At 35.6% G+C, this 15595-nt stretch overlaps 1 protein-coding gene and 1 long non-coding RNA gene across 22 annotated transcripts in view; both read left to right on the plus strand.

Moving 5' to 3' along the window:
- The window catches only part of LOC113661210 (butyrophilin subfamily 1 member A1-like), a 322944-nt gene that overhangs the window by 293549 nt on the left and 13800 nt on the right, over positions 1-15595 (plus strand). For 8 of the 21 annotated variants that reach the window (XM_047813625.1, XM_047813640.1, XM_047813648.1 and 5 more), the window contains exons 2-4: positions 11359-11709; positions 11920-12198; positions 12451-12552. The exons of 12 other annotated variants lie outside the window; for them this stretch is intronic. In XM_047813625.1, the coding sequence (XP_047669581.1) occupies positions 11359-11709; positions 11920-12198; positions 12451-12552 (732 nt within the window). Of the gene's footprint in view, positions 1-4547; positions 4629-4805; positions 4891-11358; positions 11710-11919; positions 12199-12450; positions 12553-15595 lie in introns of those variants that run through there. One more of the 21 variants, XM_047813667.1, reaches the window with a different exon arrangement.
- LOC113654956 lies at positions 5203-6636 on the plus strand. The gene is made up of 3 exons (XR_007140860.1): positions 5203-5576; positions 6085-6177; positions 6280-6636. It is a non-coding gene; the product is annotated as an uncharacterized LOC113654956 (long non-coding RNA).

Below are 15595 nucleotides of genomic sequence, written 5' to 3' on the forward strand. Positions count from 1 at the left end.
ATTATTTCCACCACAAACAAGTGGTGTTTTCAGGTTAAGGTTCAGGTTAAGATACTGTTCAGTGATTATTTTCTCCTGAAGATGATGTTCGTTTTTAGTGAATGTTCTTAATATTTGATAAATGTTCAGTAAAGTTTGTTTTGTGATTGGATGTGTGGATGTATTTGAATTAGAGCTGCAGCTCTCCACAGACTTGCAGTTTTAACCTGGAGGATTTGGAGGATTCACTAACATTTCACCTGTAATCAGTAACTGTGACTAATGTCATTTAAAGATTTGTTATATTGCTGAATGTTTTGTATGAAGAGAATACAGGAGTTTTCTTATTGTTTTTTAAATTAAAGTTTTATTCTCTTTCTTTTTTGTTGCAACAATGAACATAAACAATAATATGGAGGATTGTCTCTAGATCCATTATGACCTTATAACAGGCCAGTGGAGGTCACTGTGACTGACATACTTGCTGGAGTTCACCCCACTTGCATCTGAGTCACTGTACAACCTTCATTAGAGTGACTTAACAACTAAACACTGTGTTTGGGAACAATGACTAAGAAATCGCTATTGATCATTTTATAAGTAATAAACTGACAAAAATTACATAGTGACAAACCTCACAGCTTTCCTGCAGCACTGAGTACTTATCTAAGTTTTTCTATGACCAGAGCTGTTCTGTGCTAATTACCTAGCTACACACCTGAACACTGTAATTCTAGCTCTTGATTTTGTTCCATGTTGTGTCCTTTCAATGTTGTGTCCATTTAACTCAGTATAAATAAATAAAAGCCGATAATTCCGTTTGTGTTTGTCCACCAGGTGGCGATGTTGTGTAAAAATCTCTATAGTCCCAAATCACTATGTATCTCAGAACTGATGCTGAGTACTGAAGAAATAGCATGAAGATCATTCATGGCCTAAAAGTCAGCAAATAGTATTGTCACATTGACGCAAACGTAAAATAAGTGTGCGTGCACGTGCGTGCGCGTGTGCGTGTGTTTGATTATTTTATTGTTTAACTGAGTTTTGTGTGCTATTTTCTATTATTACACTTGACACCATGTGCCTTGTGTTTTCAATCTTGTTCTTTCTCAAATTTTGTTGATTACCCAAATTTCATGACCCTAGGTCAGGGTTGACTGATCAATTGGTATCTTTGTCTTATGGCTTATGATCTTTTACCACTACCACAGTCTGGTACAGTGTCCAAATCACTGCAGATGCTGAACCCAGCCAATGGTCAATCTCACCCAGAGATACTTAACCTCCCCCAAATGGGGCAGACTCTCCACCACATGCATCAGGTCATGAAGTCATTTGTCTACTCTTATTGCACTGGATTAATAAATATAATGTGGAAATATATATCTTTTTAAATATAAAGGTAATTGTAATACTGAACTGTCTGGATGTTCCAGTAGGTGCATAAGAAAGCTACAGTTAGTCCAGAAACTTATCTTCAGAATCTTATCAACAGCTCCCAGACACTATTGACCTGTAAAGTACTAAATGACCTTGTATCAGACCTCTGTTTTTGTTGTTGTTGTTGTTGTTGTTGTTGTTGTTATTTTATGATCCGCCACAATACTGAAGGATAAATGAGGGAACAGAGCTTCGCTTCCAAAACCCTGCATTTCCGGAAATCCTTCCAATTAGTGTTCAGGATTCAGACAGTCTCTTTTAAATTTAGGCTGAAAGCACATTTATTTAGTGACGTTTTTCTGAGCGCAGATGTAACGAGTCACCATGGCAACAGCGTCAGACAAAAAGAGGCCTGCATATTTCTCACAAGCAGAACTGTTTATGGAAATGTGTAAGGTTACATTTTAATTACTTTTATACAGTGTTTTGTGTAATTAATTACTAAGTAATCTAAATACTGTTATTTAAATAAACACTAAAAAACAATTCTGTAAAAAACAATAGTGGATTTAACATCAATTTTAAAAGGTATATTTTTAATGTAACCTCCCTCTAGTTACACACTTTGGTCAATTCAAGGATAATTCATGCAATTGTATATTGTTTATTTGAAAGCATTAGAAGTGCAGTTTCTTGTCTCTCCTTATGGTTCTGAGTTTGATTTGGGATTCAGGAAGTAATTAATAAGTAATTAGACCAAATTAAAAATTAGACCAATACTTTCTAGAGATAGTAATTATTATTATATTAATCTAATTAGAATTGTTGAAGATGTAATTTGTAGTTAGTAATTAAGAACTATTTTAGAGTAAATTCCCGACTGTTATAATATCAGAGGTGAAACTGGAAGAACAGTATTTTATTGAACCTATTAATTTAATTTTCATGTATAGGTGCAATCCTGCAGGCATTAAAAGAACGTGGCAGCAGCTTAGAATAAAATACGAAAAACATAATTCAATCAGGTAAGCCTTCAGCACATCATAGATGTAGGGTACCTGGCTTTACAAACATTTGACATATTAAATAACTAAATATTCAATTCAATTCAATTCAATTCAATTCAATTCAAGTTTATTTGTATAGCGCTTTTTACAATAGACATTGTCTCAAAGCAGCTTTACAGAACATAAACATAGAGCAGAAGGTAAACATAATTAATGATAAAGGAAATAACGAATAATAAAAGAAATAAGAATTAACAGAATAAAAATTCTAGATTATTATTAGATGTATATAGTTCACAGTGTGTATGTATTTATTCCCCTATGAGCAAGTCTGAGATGACTCAGGCAGCAGTGGCAAGGAAAAACTCCCTTAAATTGGTAAAGGAAGAAACCTTGAGAGGAACCGGACTCAAGGGGGAACCCATCCTCATATGGGTGACACTGGGGGTGTGATTGTAATATACAGTCAAACAAATGTTGTATTGGTGTGAGGTTCAAGGACTTCTGATCTTCTGAGTACCACAGAGTCTAACTGGAGATGTCTCAGGATTCTTAGAGTCGGCCTCGACTCAGTGGATGTCCAAAGGCTTCGTCCCACAGAGGACGATGGGAGCTGGTACAGTGTCTGGATGCCTCGGGATGGGTACAAAGAGAAAAGCAGTGGAAAGGGATTAACATATCTGCTGTTCATAAAAGCAAATAGATAGCATTCAGTGTCTAGCAGCGCAGCAGCATTTTTATCATGGGTCTAAATGTTCATTCTCATTTGATTTCTTAGCCAACAGATAGAAGGCAGAGGCTTGCAAAATGGGGGAAGTACCTGCACCACCACCTCTGACAAATGCAAAGGAGATGGTCCTGAGCCTGAATGCTGGAAGGCCAATTGCTGAGGGAATTCCTGGAGGAACGTCATCAGAGCCAGTCACTCCAGAAGATTTAAGTGCCTTCATAAAATGTAAGAGGTCTACCTACTGTATGTGTTATTTTTTATATAGACTTTTTGTGATTTTCCATTTATATTACTTTGGGTTGGGTTTTTGTTGGTCCCAAAAGACAACCCCAGGCAGTTGTAAGTAGCCTACTCAATACACCATACATTATGACAAATTGTATTATAAAGTGTTGTATTATAAAACTCTATGAAATGCTCATCTTCACAGGATGATGGGGATGAAGAAACTGTTTCTGTTGCCACAGAGAGGCCTACAGAGGTAATGTTAATATCAAACAATCTATGATGTATCAAACAATCTATGATGTCTGCAAATCAAACAATCTACACATTCGCATTTCTTCACATTTTTATGTGGAGTAGCCTATAGAATCTAAGTTTATATCTATAAATGGTCATTCTTATCTACCCCGAAAGGAAGATCTGGAAATTGAGATTCTGAAACAAAAGCTAAGGGTGATTTTTTTTTTTTTGTAGTGGTGGATATCATCATTAATTATCCTTACTAACATGTTCTGCATCCCCGATGTTATACACAAAACTACCATTTGCAAAGAAGCGTAAGGCAACGCAAAGCATCTGCTCGGATGTAAGAGCACGGCCGCGATCACTGAAGATGGCTGAAGTACCTGATGTAAGGATGGATGAGATTATTGATCTCATTGACTGTAAAGAAAAACGGTACCGCTAAAATAAAAAAGCATGGGGATGTGACAAAATCCACTCTGGGCCTCAAAATCCTCTCCCGATATAAATATAAAACTCCCTACAAATTAATACAGCCTCTTCATCAACAGGATCATCTGTAAAAGGACATTTCATTCACTTTGCTGCTCTCTGTGTAACTGAAATGTGGGAAATGAATGAGGTGTTTAAACACCGCTTCCTCTTTAAAAAGAGGAGGAGACCGAAAGAAACTCTATGTTACTATGGTAACTGTCTCTGAGTATAAGTTACCTCTCTTTCAGAAACGGGCTTAACTTAACCTGCTTTCTCGGGTTTAACAAACCCTCATTTCAGGGTTAACATACTCAGAGTTTTCACTTAACCTGCTTTCTGAAACAGGCCCCAGGTGTCACTGGTTTATGAAAACAAAGAGCTTTATTACAAACGCGACAGCGACTACAAAAATGTCGATAATACATTTCTTCTTCTTCTTCTTCTGTGTGTCAGAAACATAAATGTACACAAGCGCCACCTTGTGTATCAGAGTATTTCTGTTATTCATTGCACCATCTGATATCAGGGAGTGAATTTGCACTTTCATTCTGCTGAAAATCTCCTGGATATAAACTTCGAGAAACGTCCCGGTTTGTACGAGCTGACCTGTCAGACAGAGGAGCTCTTTTAGCGTATTTAAGCGTTTTACTGAGAAAATAAATTATTCTTTTCTAATTTTTTATTTACTATAAAATTATTTGATTATTTTAAGTGTTCAGATGAGATAAATGTGTAATTAATATAATATTATTTATCTTGTTAAACAGACTGAAGGAATAATAATCATCTGTCATTCAGAGATGTTTATTCATTTGATGCTGCTGACTGTTTACTTTATGGAAGCTCAATCAGGTAACACACCCACTGCGTGTGTGTGTGTGTGTGTGTGTGTGTGTGTGTGCGTTTGTGTGTGTGTGTGTGTGTGTGTGTGTTGGTCTGTGTGTGCGTTTGTGTGTGTGTGATTGTGTGTGTGTGTGTGTGTGTGTGTGTGTGTGTGTGTGTGTGTGTGTGTGTGTGTGTTGGTCTGTGTGTGCGTTTGTGTGTGTGTGATTGTGTGTGTGTGTGTGTGTGTGTGTGTGTGTGTGTGTGTGTGTGTGTGTGTGTGTGTGTGTGTGTGTGTGTGTTTGTGTGTGTGTGATTGTGTGTGTGTGTGTGTGTGTGTGTGTGTGTGTGTGTGTGTGTGTGTGTGTGTGTGTGTGTAAGAAGTGATTCTGCATACGATATTAAAAAGGAACGGCAAATTATGCACTCAAAAAATGGTTTTGCAGCACTGTTTGTTTTACCCAAATATGTTTTGTTAAAATAACACACATACATTTCATTCCCCATCAAAACACTATTGTATTGCGTTTAATCAACTTAAAATGTGTCATGTTCCACTATGCTTAATAATCAGTCGTTAAACTAACGTAAAGCGTTTAATTTCGCGATTCAAAAAACCGGAAGTGACGATTTCCAACGTATTGGATGGAGACGGCGCGAAAGAGGGAAGATGGTGAATGGTGTCAGACGAGGTTTTTGGAAAGCACTTTGAAACGGTGAGTGTAAATAGTCTAATATATAGAAATCTTTCTGACAATAAATGATTACTCTAAAACCGATGTTTGTTTAATGTTAATAAGTTTACTAAATGTCAAGTGCTATTTTTCGTTCACAGTAACATGAGCTATTTCTGTCAGGTCACATTTAATAACGTTAGCCGTGTTATATGTTCCCAGTTACAAAGTTTGTATTTTGCTGGCATAAGTTTTTTTTTCTGTTGGTTCATATAAGCATGTATGTATGTATGTACACGTGCTTGTTGCTAACGTTAGCATATGTCTGAGGTGATTTTTTTTTGTCGGTTCATATAATCTTTGCAAACAGAGGAGGAGTAATTGGAGAAAAAATTAAACACCTCTTGGTGCCCACTAGTTTCCTAGTCAGACAGATGTTTCATGTATAACACTACTGTATATGGATAATGTTCTGCATAGTTTAGCTCAAACATACCCCAGCACAACAGCCTGGAATTTTAAAACTTTGTTCTTATTTGAAAATCTTTAGACTGATGACATCGAAGTGAGGAGAGTGTGTATAATCGAAGCTCTTTGTGCCTACCTAAATGAAGAACCTACCAGACTGTTTCAGGAGTGTTTTGTGAGTATATGCTTTTTAAAATGGATTCTAAATGCTTTTTTTAAAGCTGATAAACAGGAATTTAAGAGTAATGTGTGTTTTTTTTAAATATATCCACTCTAGGATACAGACAATGCCACTGCAGAGGAGGCGATCCAGGATATATGGCATTTAATAATTGTTAGACATCGTTACACTACCATCTGGACATTTTGGTTGCATGTTTGATTTCTTTCTTTTTTTTTTTTTTACTTCTTGTAAATGTATTTTATTTAATTGTAGTTATCTTATTAGCCGAGTTTTAATTTTCACCTTCTGACTTTGTTTTTGAATCAAAAGACTGCAAAGTTATTTTAGATAATCTTATATTTTGCATGAGAATTTTGCACATGTTCAAAGACTCTTTAATATATTGACTGAGCAGGCTGTTTAAAACACTGTTTATTGCAAGTTTGGCAAATACAGCTTCATAAATTGTTACATTTCTTTGTGGGTTTTTTACTCTACAAGACAATCACACACAAACAAATGCTGTTTTGAAGGGTGTAACTTTAAATCGAAATCATTGAGTAACAGTAAAAAAAAGCCAATTGGATGGAACCACTGTCCATAATTTAATTGAGTTATTTGAAACTAATCTCCTTGTGTTGGCTGAATTAAACCTGTTTGGCCAATTTTAAATAAACAAAATTATGTCCAGTTAACTTAAACAGTTTAAATTACAAGGAAGCAATTCCATCGATTTGTTTGGACATTACTTTTTTACATAGATTCATCCCTATTCTGTTGTGTTGTCACAACACAAGAAGTTTACATAGATTCAAAACCTTCCATTAATGTTAATGAAACGCAAGTTGCTTGTGTGGAACCACTGTCCATAATTGAATTAAGTAAGATGAACAAATAATTTTTTTGAGTGTGTTTGTCATTGTAAAAACCGTGGCATAATTGATGTCACATACAGAGCCTGACAACTCAAATGTAATCGCAATTTACTTTGCAGATGGTTTCCAATGTCTCCACATAAACCCGTCAATCATTGTTGGGGGCCGGGATTATATTATGGGGCGTGTTTATATCTGGAAGTGACGTCATTCATGGTCATGCGCCTCGTGGTCAGTGAACAGGACAGAACACGTGTGAATTATTTCTCGACTGTAAAACTACTGTAAAGACATATAATTTTAGAAAGGTTACGTGAGTTTGTGTCCATTCCAGAGCAGCTGTAAGATTGACTTTGTCATTATACATGTGAATTATTTTTTCTGTATCAAATGTACAAACAAAATATAGACATTATGGTTGCAAAATTCCGGGAATTTTCAAGGCTGGAAAATTTCCATGGGATTTAATGGGAATATATGATATTTAACGACAATTTAAAAAAATGCAGAGTTGCCTATAACAAGGAACTTAAATGTAGTTAAGGTATTTTAGGGTGATTTAACTAGTTGCTTATTAGCATGAATATTAATAGAATATTGCCTATTTATTAGTACTTATTAAGCACATATTAATGCCTTATTCTGCATTACCTTATTCTACATCCTTAATTGTACCCAATACTTACAATACAAACTTAATAACTACCTTACCATCTCTTAATAAGCAGTAAATTAGGAGTGTTACCACATACACAGATAAAAAACACACTCACTCCACCTGAAATGAAAAAAAAAAAAAAAAATCTCATTTAAATGTATGTGGGGGTGGGGACTTTCAATATTAGTTTCACAAAATAGTGAATTTTAAGAAATTTTAAGTTAACTTTCTTTTGGAGGAAGAGGAGTAAATAGATATATTTTTCTTTTTTTTTATTTCTATCGTATCAAAATATTTTAACACATGTCCTCTTTTAATAGGGTTTTGGAAAATGCTTGTAAAAGATTTCTTACAACTCTATTTGTAGATTTTCTATCACAAAAATCAATAAATTCTATGGAGAGCTTTCTAAGTACTGAGGAGGCCTTGTAGAACTTGTTTAACCATTAGTTACTAATAGACAATATACTGTTTTGAAAAAAATAGCATTTGTTTGTGATGTTGCACAACATGACCCAACGCTCATCGTGTAGCATGAGCGAGGAAGGGCACTGATCATTCATTATACTGTGATTTTATAGACATCTTTCAAACACACAGACTGAAGGAAGGAAAACATCCTCAATCATTGGCTAGTTTCACAACAACTGATTGTCTCCTGATCAGGAGAATCTTACCCTTACCGAGGTCTACATAGAGTTGTTTATGAGCCAACTCGTCTCCAGCTCATTCTGACACTCTAATATTTTATACAAACAATCTCTGGTAATAACAATTTCTAGTCACAACCAACTGCTGGTCCTGCACACAGAAGGTCAGAACTTCACAAACAGCTTCTTGGTAAAAATGTCCATCACAATACCAAAAAGAATGATTATTTTGGATGAAGGACTTTAACCATTTTAATTTTAAACACCATTTATCATGTTGAAATCAATCCTCTTTTGCAATGTTTTGACACTTATTCTTCCATATTAATTTAAAATTTACCTCATTTATTTAATTTTATCATACATGTTGATGGTAAGGAGAACGCTGGGTAAATGATCCTGCCAAAAATTGTAAGATGTCTCTGCAGCCATCTGTTTAAAATTAATTTATATTTATTGCCTTTCTGTAGCTCCTCTTTAAACAGTGATGTTCTTCCTCTATAGGACTGAGCCTGACCAATATTTCTGTCTTCATGATCTCTGTAGAGATGCACTAATGAGTCTTCTACATATTTCTTTAGGAAATTAATAAAACACACCGAGTTAAAGAGTAAATGAAAACTGCACATATTCTGTTCGGCCAAAGGTCGACTGTGAATTATGTCACAGCAGATTCAAACCCATAATGTAAAGGGAATTGTGATTACATTTACGTTTTGGCAGGCGGAAGTGAAATAGCAAATGGGGAATTGCTATTGGGATTAAAATATAGCAGGTTTGTATTTCAAAATACAGAAAATTAAATTACAGATGGACTTTGCTTTTCCATTTGAAATTTGATATACTGTACATTTTACCGTCATGTAAACAGAAATGCAAAAGGTTTTGTCACATGGGGAGGAGGAAGACAGACCCAGATACAGGATAACTTCAAATAAATAGTGTTTAATAATGTAAGTACATAGAACAGGACCATAGATGAAACTAAACAGGACAAAGGACGAGGGTACTCTAACAATACTCTGATGATTATTCCGTGCTGCCGTTGGCAATGTGGCACAGTTAAACAGACATAACAATTAACACATAGGGAACAGGTGTGTAAAGACGGGGAGGAGTAAACAAGAGCAGGGCAGACATGTGACACGGAACATACACAAACACACATGGCCACAAGTCCAGGCTGAATCGTAACAGGTTTGAATTATGTGCCTGTTTTTACAACGACAAGTAGGAAACATGATTGCAAATGTTATTTGCCATTGCTTTTTAATATTGTTCACAAAATCACTGCTTATGTGTGTGTTATGACTCAGCCCGGACTTTGGCCACGTGCATTTGTTTGTTTATGTTCCTCGTCACATGTCTGCCCTGCCCTTGTCTGCCCTGCCCTGTTTCCATGCCTGCTCATAATTGTACCTGATTGTCTTGTGTATTTATTTGTGCCGTGTTGCCTTGTGCAGAGCGGAATCTGCTGTTGTCCTGTCTTGTCTTCAGTCCGTGTTCTGTTTAGTGTTTCTTTTGTTATTAAACCCTGTTTTGTTTTGCTATCCTGCGTTTGGGTCCACTCCCTTACCCCGCGTCATAACAGTGTGGCTGTTTTAATTAGAATTTTAAGCTCTTTTTATCAAATCTGATATTTTGTGCTTGCTGTATATTTGTATTGAGTCGTATGTGAAGATTCTCAGTCATCCATGTGAGTTTATCTGTAAGTTGAATCATGTCAAGTGAACTTCTTTCTAATTAGAACACAACATTTCACTGCTCATCTGAGTAACTTTAGCCTGAGGGAAGTTAGAAAGAAGTCCAGTTGATATATTGATATGACTCCAGGCTCAACTACCAAACTCTGAGTCATACGTACATTTAGTTAGAACATTTGTTTTTGAGAAAGCTGATTTCTGGAGTGACACATGGCACTTAAAAATCTTTAAATAGAAATTCTTCTTTGGGAAAAATTACATGCCACATGCTGCAGTTGCACAAAGCACATAGAAATGTATAAAACTGATGCATTAACCTGGCAGTAAGCTCAGAGAGGCTCAGAAACAGCATCTGCAAGTTCTTCCGCATACTGCACACATTAACAAACTTGAAGCCACACCGACTGCATGTAGAGACACGCTGCAATCTGAGAACCACTGCAATAAACTGAAAACACAGCATACATTGTTTATAAGGAAATGGAAATGTTTTAAAAGAACATGTGTTATCAAGTTGCCTTCAAGTATTTTATAATTGTTCTACATCCCATTTCTGAAGTGATAATACAAGAATCATGTGTAAATGCTTTGATTTTCTTCTCTTTTTAACTTTTATATTAACAACAAGGTTATTTAGGTATCTTGCTAACGATAAAGGAATTTTCTTGCTTATATACATAAATAAATATGACTAAAACATCAAGCACTAACAATAAAATAGTTTAAGTAAGATTAACATGTTCACATGTGTCCAGCCTTGTTAAAACAGTGCAAGACAACAATAGAGCAAGACATGAGACAGTGTAAACAGACAATACAATATACTTCCTAGTGGGGAAATCATTATTTACAATAATTCCTTTAGCTCTTGAAGACAGCAAAAACTTGGCAGAGCATTTTATTTATTTTACTTCAGGTCTAACTGTCAGGACTTTGGCCAATCCTCTGTTGTCTTTTGTTTTCGTCTTGTCTTGAGTCCGTTTTCCTGTTCTGTGTTTTGTTTTAGTCATTAAAACCTGTTTAATTAATTTGTTTATTTATATCTATTTTACATCAGAACATCATTCATCCACCAGAACAGTGTGACTGTTGGAAACTACTAACATGTATTTAACTTTAATGTTTGCCATGAATGACCCTTATTTCTTTAATGTGCCCTTAAATGTTTTTTTGTAATACATAGATACCATAGATTTTTTTTCTGACAAAAAGTGTTTTTCTGTAAAAATATGTAAAAAGTCAGTCATGTTACATGCACAGAATATAGTGATATAATGTATTTGCTCTTTATTTTCACCACAATACAGAGAGTTTACAGGTTATTGGTCCAGAAGAGCCTCTTGTTGCTGTAGCTGGTGAAGATCTGGTTCTGCCCTGTTTTATCAAACCCAACACCAGTGCTGTGGACATGACAGTGGAGTGGTTCAAACTATATGTAAAGGACTCATTAGTGCATCTCTATAGGGATCATGAAGAGAGAAATGAAGCTCAGGCTCAGTCATATAGAGGAAGAACATCACTGTATAAAGAGGAGCTACAGAAAGGCAACACTTCACTCAAACTGTCAGATCTCAGAGTCTCTGATGAAGGAGAATATAAGTGTCTTGTTGAGGACAAATCCTGGTTTGATGACATCACTGTGAAGGTCATTGTAGAGGGTAAGATCAATTTTCTGTGATGAAGGTTTCACAAAATTTCAGAAAAACTAAATTTTGCCTTGGTTTTAGTATTTAGTGTTGAACCTCAGTTGGGAAGATTTCATTACTGATGTTTTATTATTATTGGTGTTTTCTTTTCTAGTTGATGTTTATTACTGTCTGTTTGTATCATTAAATTCTAATAATATTATTTTTCTTTATTGACTGTAGCTCAGGGAAGCCACCCAGTGATAATGATGGAGAGTTTTGATAACTCAGGAGGGATTAATCTAGTGTGTGAGTCCAGAGGCTGGAACCCTGAACCTGATGTTCTGTGGCTGGACAGAGAAGGAGTCACTCTGACTGCTGAAGATACACAGATACACAGAGACACTGAGGGCTTCAATGTGAAACGCCGCATCTCTGTTTATGATTATAGCGACTCTAACAGGTTTTACTGCAGACTTCATCAACATCATCACATGATGGAGACAGAGATTATCATCAATAGTAAGTGTCTGTGAATATAAAACTTTTATACTTAAGTTAGATTGTTACATTCTACTGTAATCATTACAGATTAAGGTAATAAATAATGACATGAGCTTGGTGAACACCATTTACGCATCTGAACTTACATGTTATTTTTATTTTAGCTATTAACAATAACTGCAACACTGTTGTGTGTAATAATACACATTGTACCTATAACTTAAATGAATGGTTTAAAATATCTGATGTGTTAAATGTGGTTTATTTTAGGTAAAGTCTTTGGTGCTTGGAAGTGGATTGTTGGGATTTCAGTTTCAGCATGTCTTATTGCTGTTGGATTGATCGTAACTGCAGTTTTTTATCACAAGAAAGGTAAAATTTAATTAACTTTATTTAATAACACCACAACATTAAGTTATACTGCAGATTATAAAACAGCCATTTTATACTTAACATAATTAATTGCGATAGAACTTTTTACACTGTACATAAATATACAATGGATATAAAAAGACTTTCATCCTCATCGTGAAATTGTAAAAGTTTAAAAATTAAGTAAAAACAAATAGAAAAACTTAAATACATAATAAAAATTTAAGTTACAAGAACCAATTTGCATTTGTTTTAAAAATGGGGTTGTACCTGTCTACAAAATAAACCAATTACCTTCAATCTCATTTTAAAAAGTAAGTATCATAAAGCTATCATCAATTACATTATTCTGAGTCAATTATTGAATCAAAATAAAATTCAGCTGGATTTTTTTCACATCACTAAGAACAGGATTTAAAAAAAATAAAATAATGAATTATTATTTTTGAATTAATTAATTTGAATTATTTAATTTAATAATTCTTTTATTAATATTTTTATCATTAATATGATTTGTCTGGCAGTCATATGGGCTTCATAAAATCAGTAAGAATGCTCCATAATAGATATATACCACAGTGTGGGGCAAAAATGTGTTCATCTGCCTTCTGTGATGATTCAGTGGGAGGACATGTTGGTTCAGTGGTTAAGGCTTCGGGTTACTGACCAGAAGGTCGGGGGTTCAAGCCCACAATCTGCTGAGACATCATTGTTGGACCAATGAGCAAGGCCTGCGCTCTGACCCCAAGCTTATAATAATCTGGCATATGCAACAATTTAAAGCATTTCACTGCATGTCGTACTCCAGGGTGGCTATGCTGTTGGGTTAAAGTCCTGTGTGGCCTTTGGAACGGGAGAGGTCTTTGGCCAATGACTATTCTGTTTGCTGGCGTTTCCTGGATCTATCATATGAGTTGAGTGCTCCCCTTGTCCCAGCTATGGTGACCAGTGTTGTATATGGTTCTCCCCGTATTTACCATCAAGCAGTGTGCTTCAGCCATCTTCACACTTTTCCTCGGGCGCAGCAGTCGGAGGAGCAGATGGATAATCCACTTCGATTGAGATTGGGTCTGCTTAATTCAAGATCGGTAGTAAATAAGACTTTTATTAGAAATGACTTTTTTTACTGTGCTTGAGTTGGATTGCTTATTTATTACTGGAATATGTATTACTGTCAGAATTTAAGCCCTCTTGCTGAACTTTTAACTTCAAAGTGTGTGTTTGTAAATTCGCCTTGCTTAACCGGCAGTGGTGGCGGATTACTTTCTATTTTTAAAGACAAATTTTCTCATCACCAAATAGTAGAACATGATTAGAATATGATAGAATATGATTTTGAGCTGCAGCTATTTACACTTGAACTGAAAAGTCCACTATTGATTGCCTTGCCTTGATTGCCTTGTTATATCGCCCTCCTAAATACAATGCAGACCTAAATGAGTTTGCAGATTTGTTGGGAGAACTGGTACCAAAGTATGATAAATTGTTAATTCTTGGAGATTTTAACATGCAAAGAACAGGACATTTATTATCACCACATTATAGCAGAGTGGAATTATTTTTTTTTTCACATAACCCAACTGTGGAGTTTGGGGTCAGAGTTGGGGTCAGCTATGATACGGCACCCCTGGAGCAGGGGGGTTAAGTGCCTTGCTCAAGGGCCCAGCAGTGGCAATCCTCCAATCAACAACCCAGAGCCTTAACCAGTTGAGCTACCACTGCTCCTGAGCCACCACTGCTCCACTGCTACATGTATGTTTCACTGTAGACTCTTTAGCCAAAGAGTTTATTACTTTGATAAATGCCTTTGACCTAGATCATCATATACATGTACTGTACCCACCCATCAAGATCAACACACTCTTGATCTTGTGTTATCATCTGGTATTTCTCTTTATGATCTGGAGATAATGGGTTTTCTGATCATAAATGTGTTATGTTTTCTATTCCTGCATTATCAAACTTCTGGCAAGTTAAAAGGCAGGTCCGTAAATCACGATTAATCAATTCTACTTCTGGTACAGTTTTCTTATCAGCTTTTTGTGAAATTATGCAAGATATGGATGCAAACCAGTATGAATTAAGTGCAGATGAGTTTTTGTTAAGATTTTTATTTTTTCGTGCAGATGAGTTCAATTCTATATGTGGGAAGGTTTTAAACACATTTACTCCTGTAAAGATCTTAAAATGTAATCCAAGAGCTGAGCCATGGATTGATGACAACATCGGCTCCTTGAGGCAGTTCTGCAGAAGAGCAGAGCGTAGATGTTAGAAAGATAAGCTTCATGTGTCTTTTGAAATATTAAGGGAGTCATTGTGTCACCAAAGACTCTGTGTGATGATTTTCTTCCATTTTTTGTCAATAGGATTAGTGACATCAGATCAGGAATATCTTGTCCTTCTGCTGACTCTTCTATCTCTGTGGCTTGTATGACAAAGTTCAATCAATTTGAACCTATTTCTCTTTCTCATCTACAAGAAATAGTGGGTCAATTAAAGCCGTCGGGCTCCACTATGGATGCCATCCCCTCATTTCTTTTGAAACAAGTATTTGATGCAGTGGGACTGTATCTTTTAAATATTATAAATCGATGTCTGGAAACTTGCATAGTACCGGAAGTGCTAAAGCATGCTATAGTTTGGCCATTGTTAAAGAAACCAAACTTGGACTTAAATGTTTTGGCTAATTTTTGACCTGTTTTTAATTTGACTATTATTTCAAAGATTTTAGAGAAGACAGTGTAGCAACAATTTCAGAGTTTTCTTGATAAAAATAAAGTATTTGAGTTTTTCCTTCAGGTTTTCAAAAATACCATTCGACAGAGACTGCACTCCTGAAGGTTCCTAACGATGTGTTAATAGCTGCTGATTCTGGGGTTTATACCATACTTGTACTACTAGATCTGAGTGCGGCTGTCGATACGATAGATTATTGCATTCTTCTTGTTCGCTTGGAGCGTTGTGCTGGTATTAAAGGAGCTGCCCTTGAATGGTTTAAATCTTATCTGTCAAATAGAAAGTTCAGTGTTAATATTTGGGAATA

This window comes from Tachysurus fulvidraco, chromosome 1 (genome assembly GCF_022655615.1).
Source record: "Tachysurus fulvidraco isolate hzauxx_2018 chromosome 1, HZAU_PFXX_2.0, whole genome shotgun sequence".
Lineage (NCBI taxonomy): Eukaryota > Metazoa > Chordata > Actinopteri > Siluriformes > Bagridae > Tachysurus > Tachysurus fulvidraco.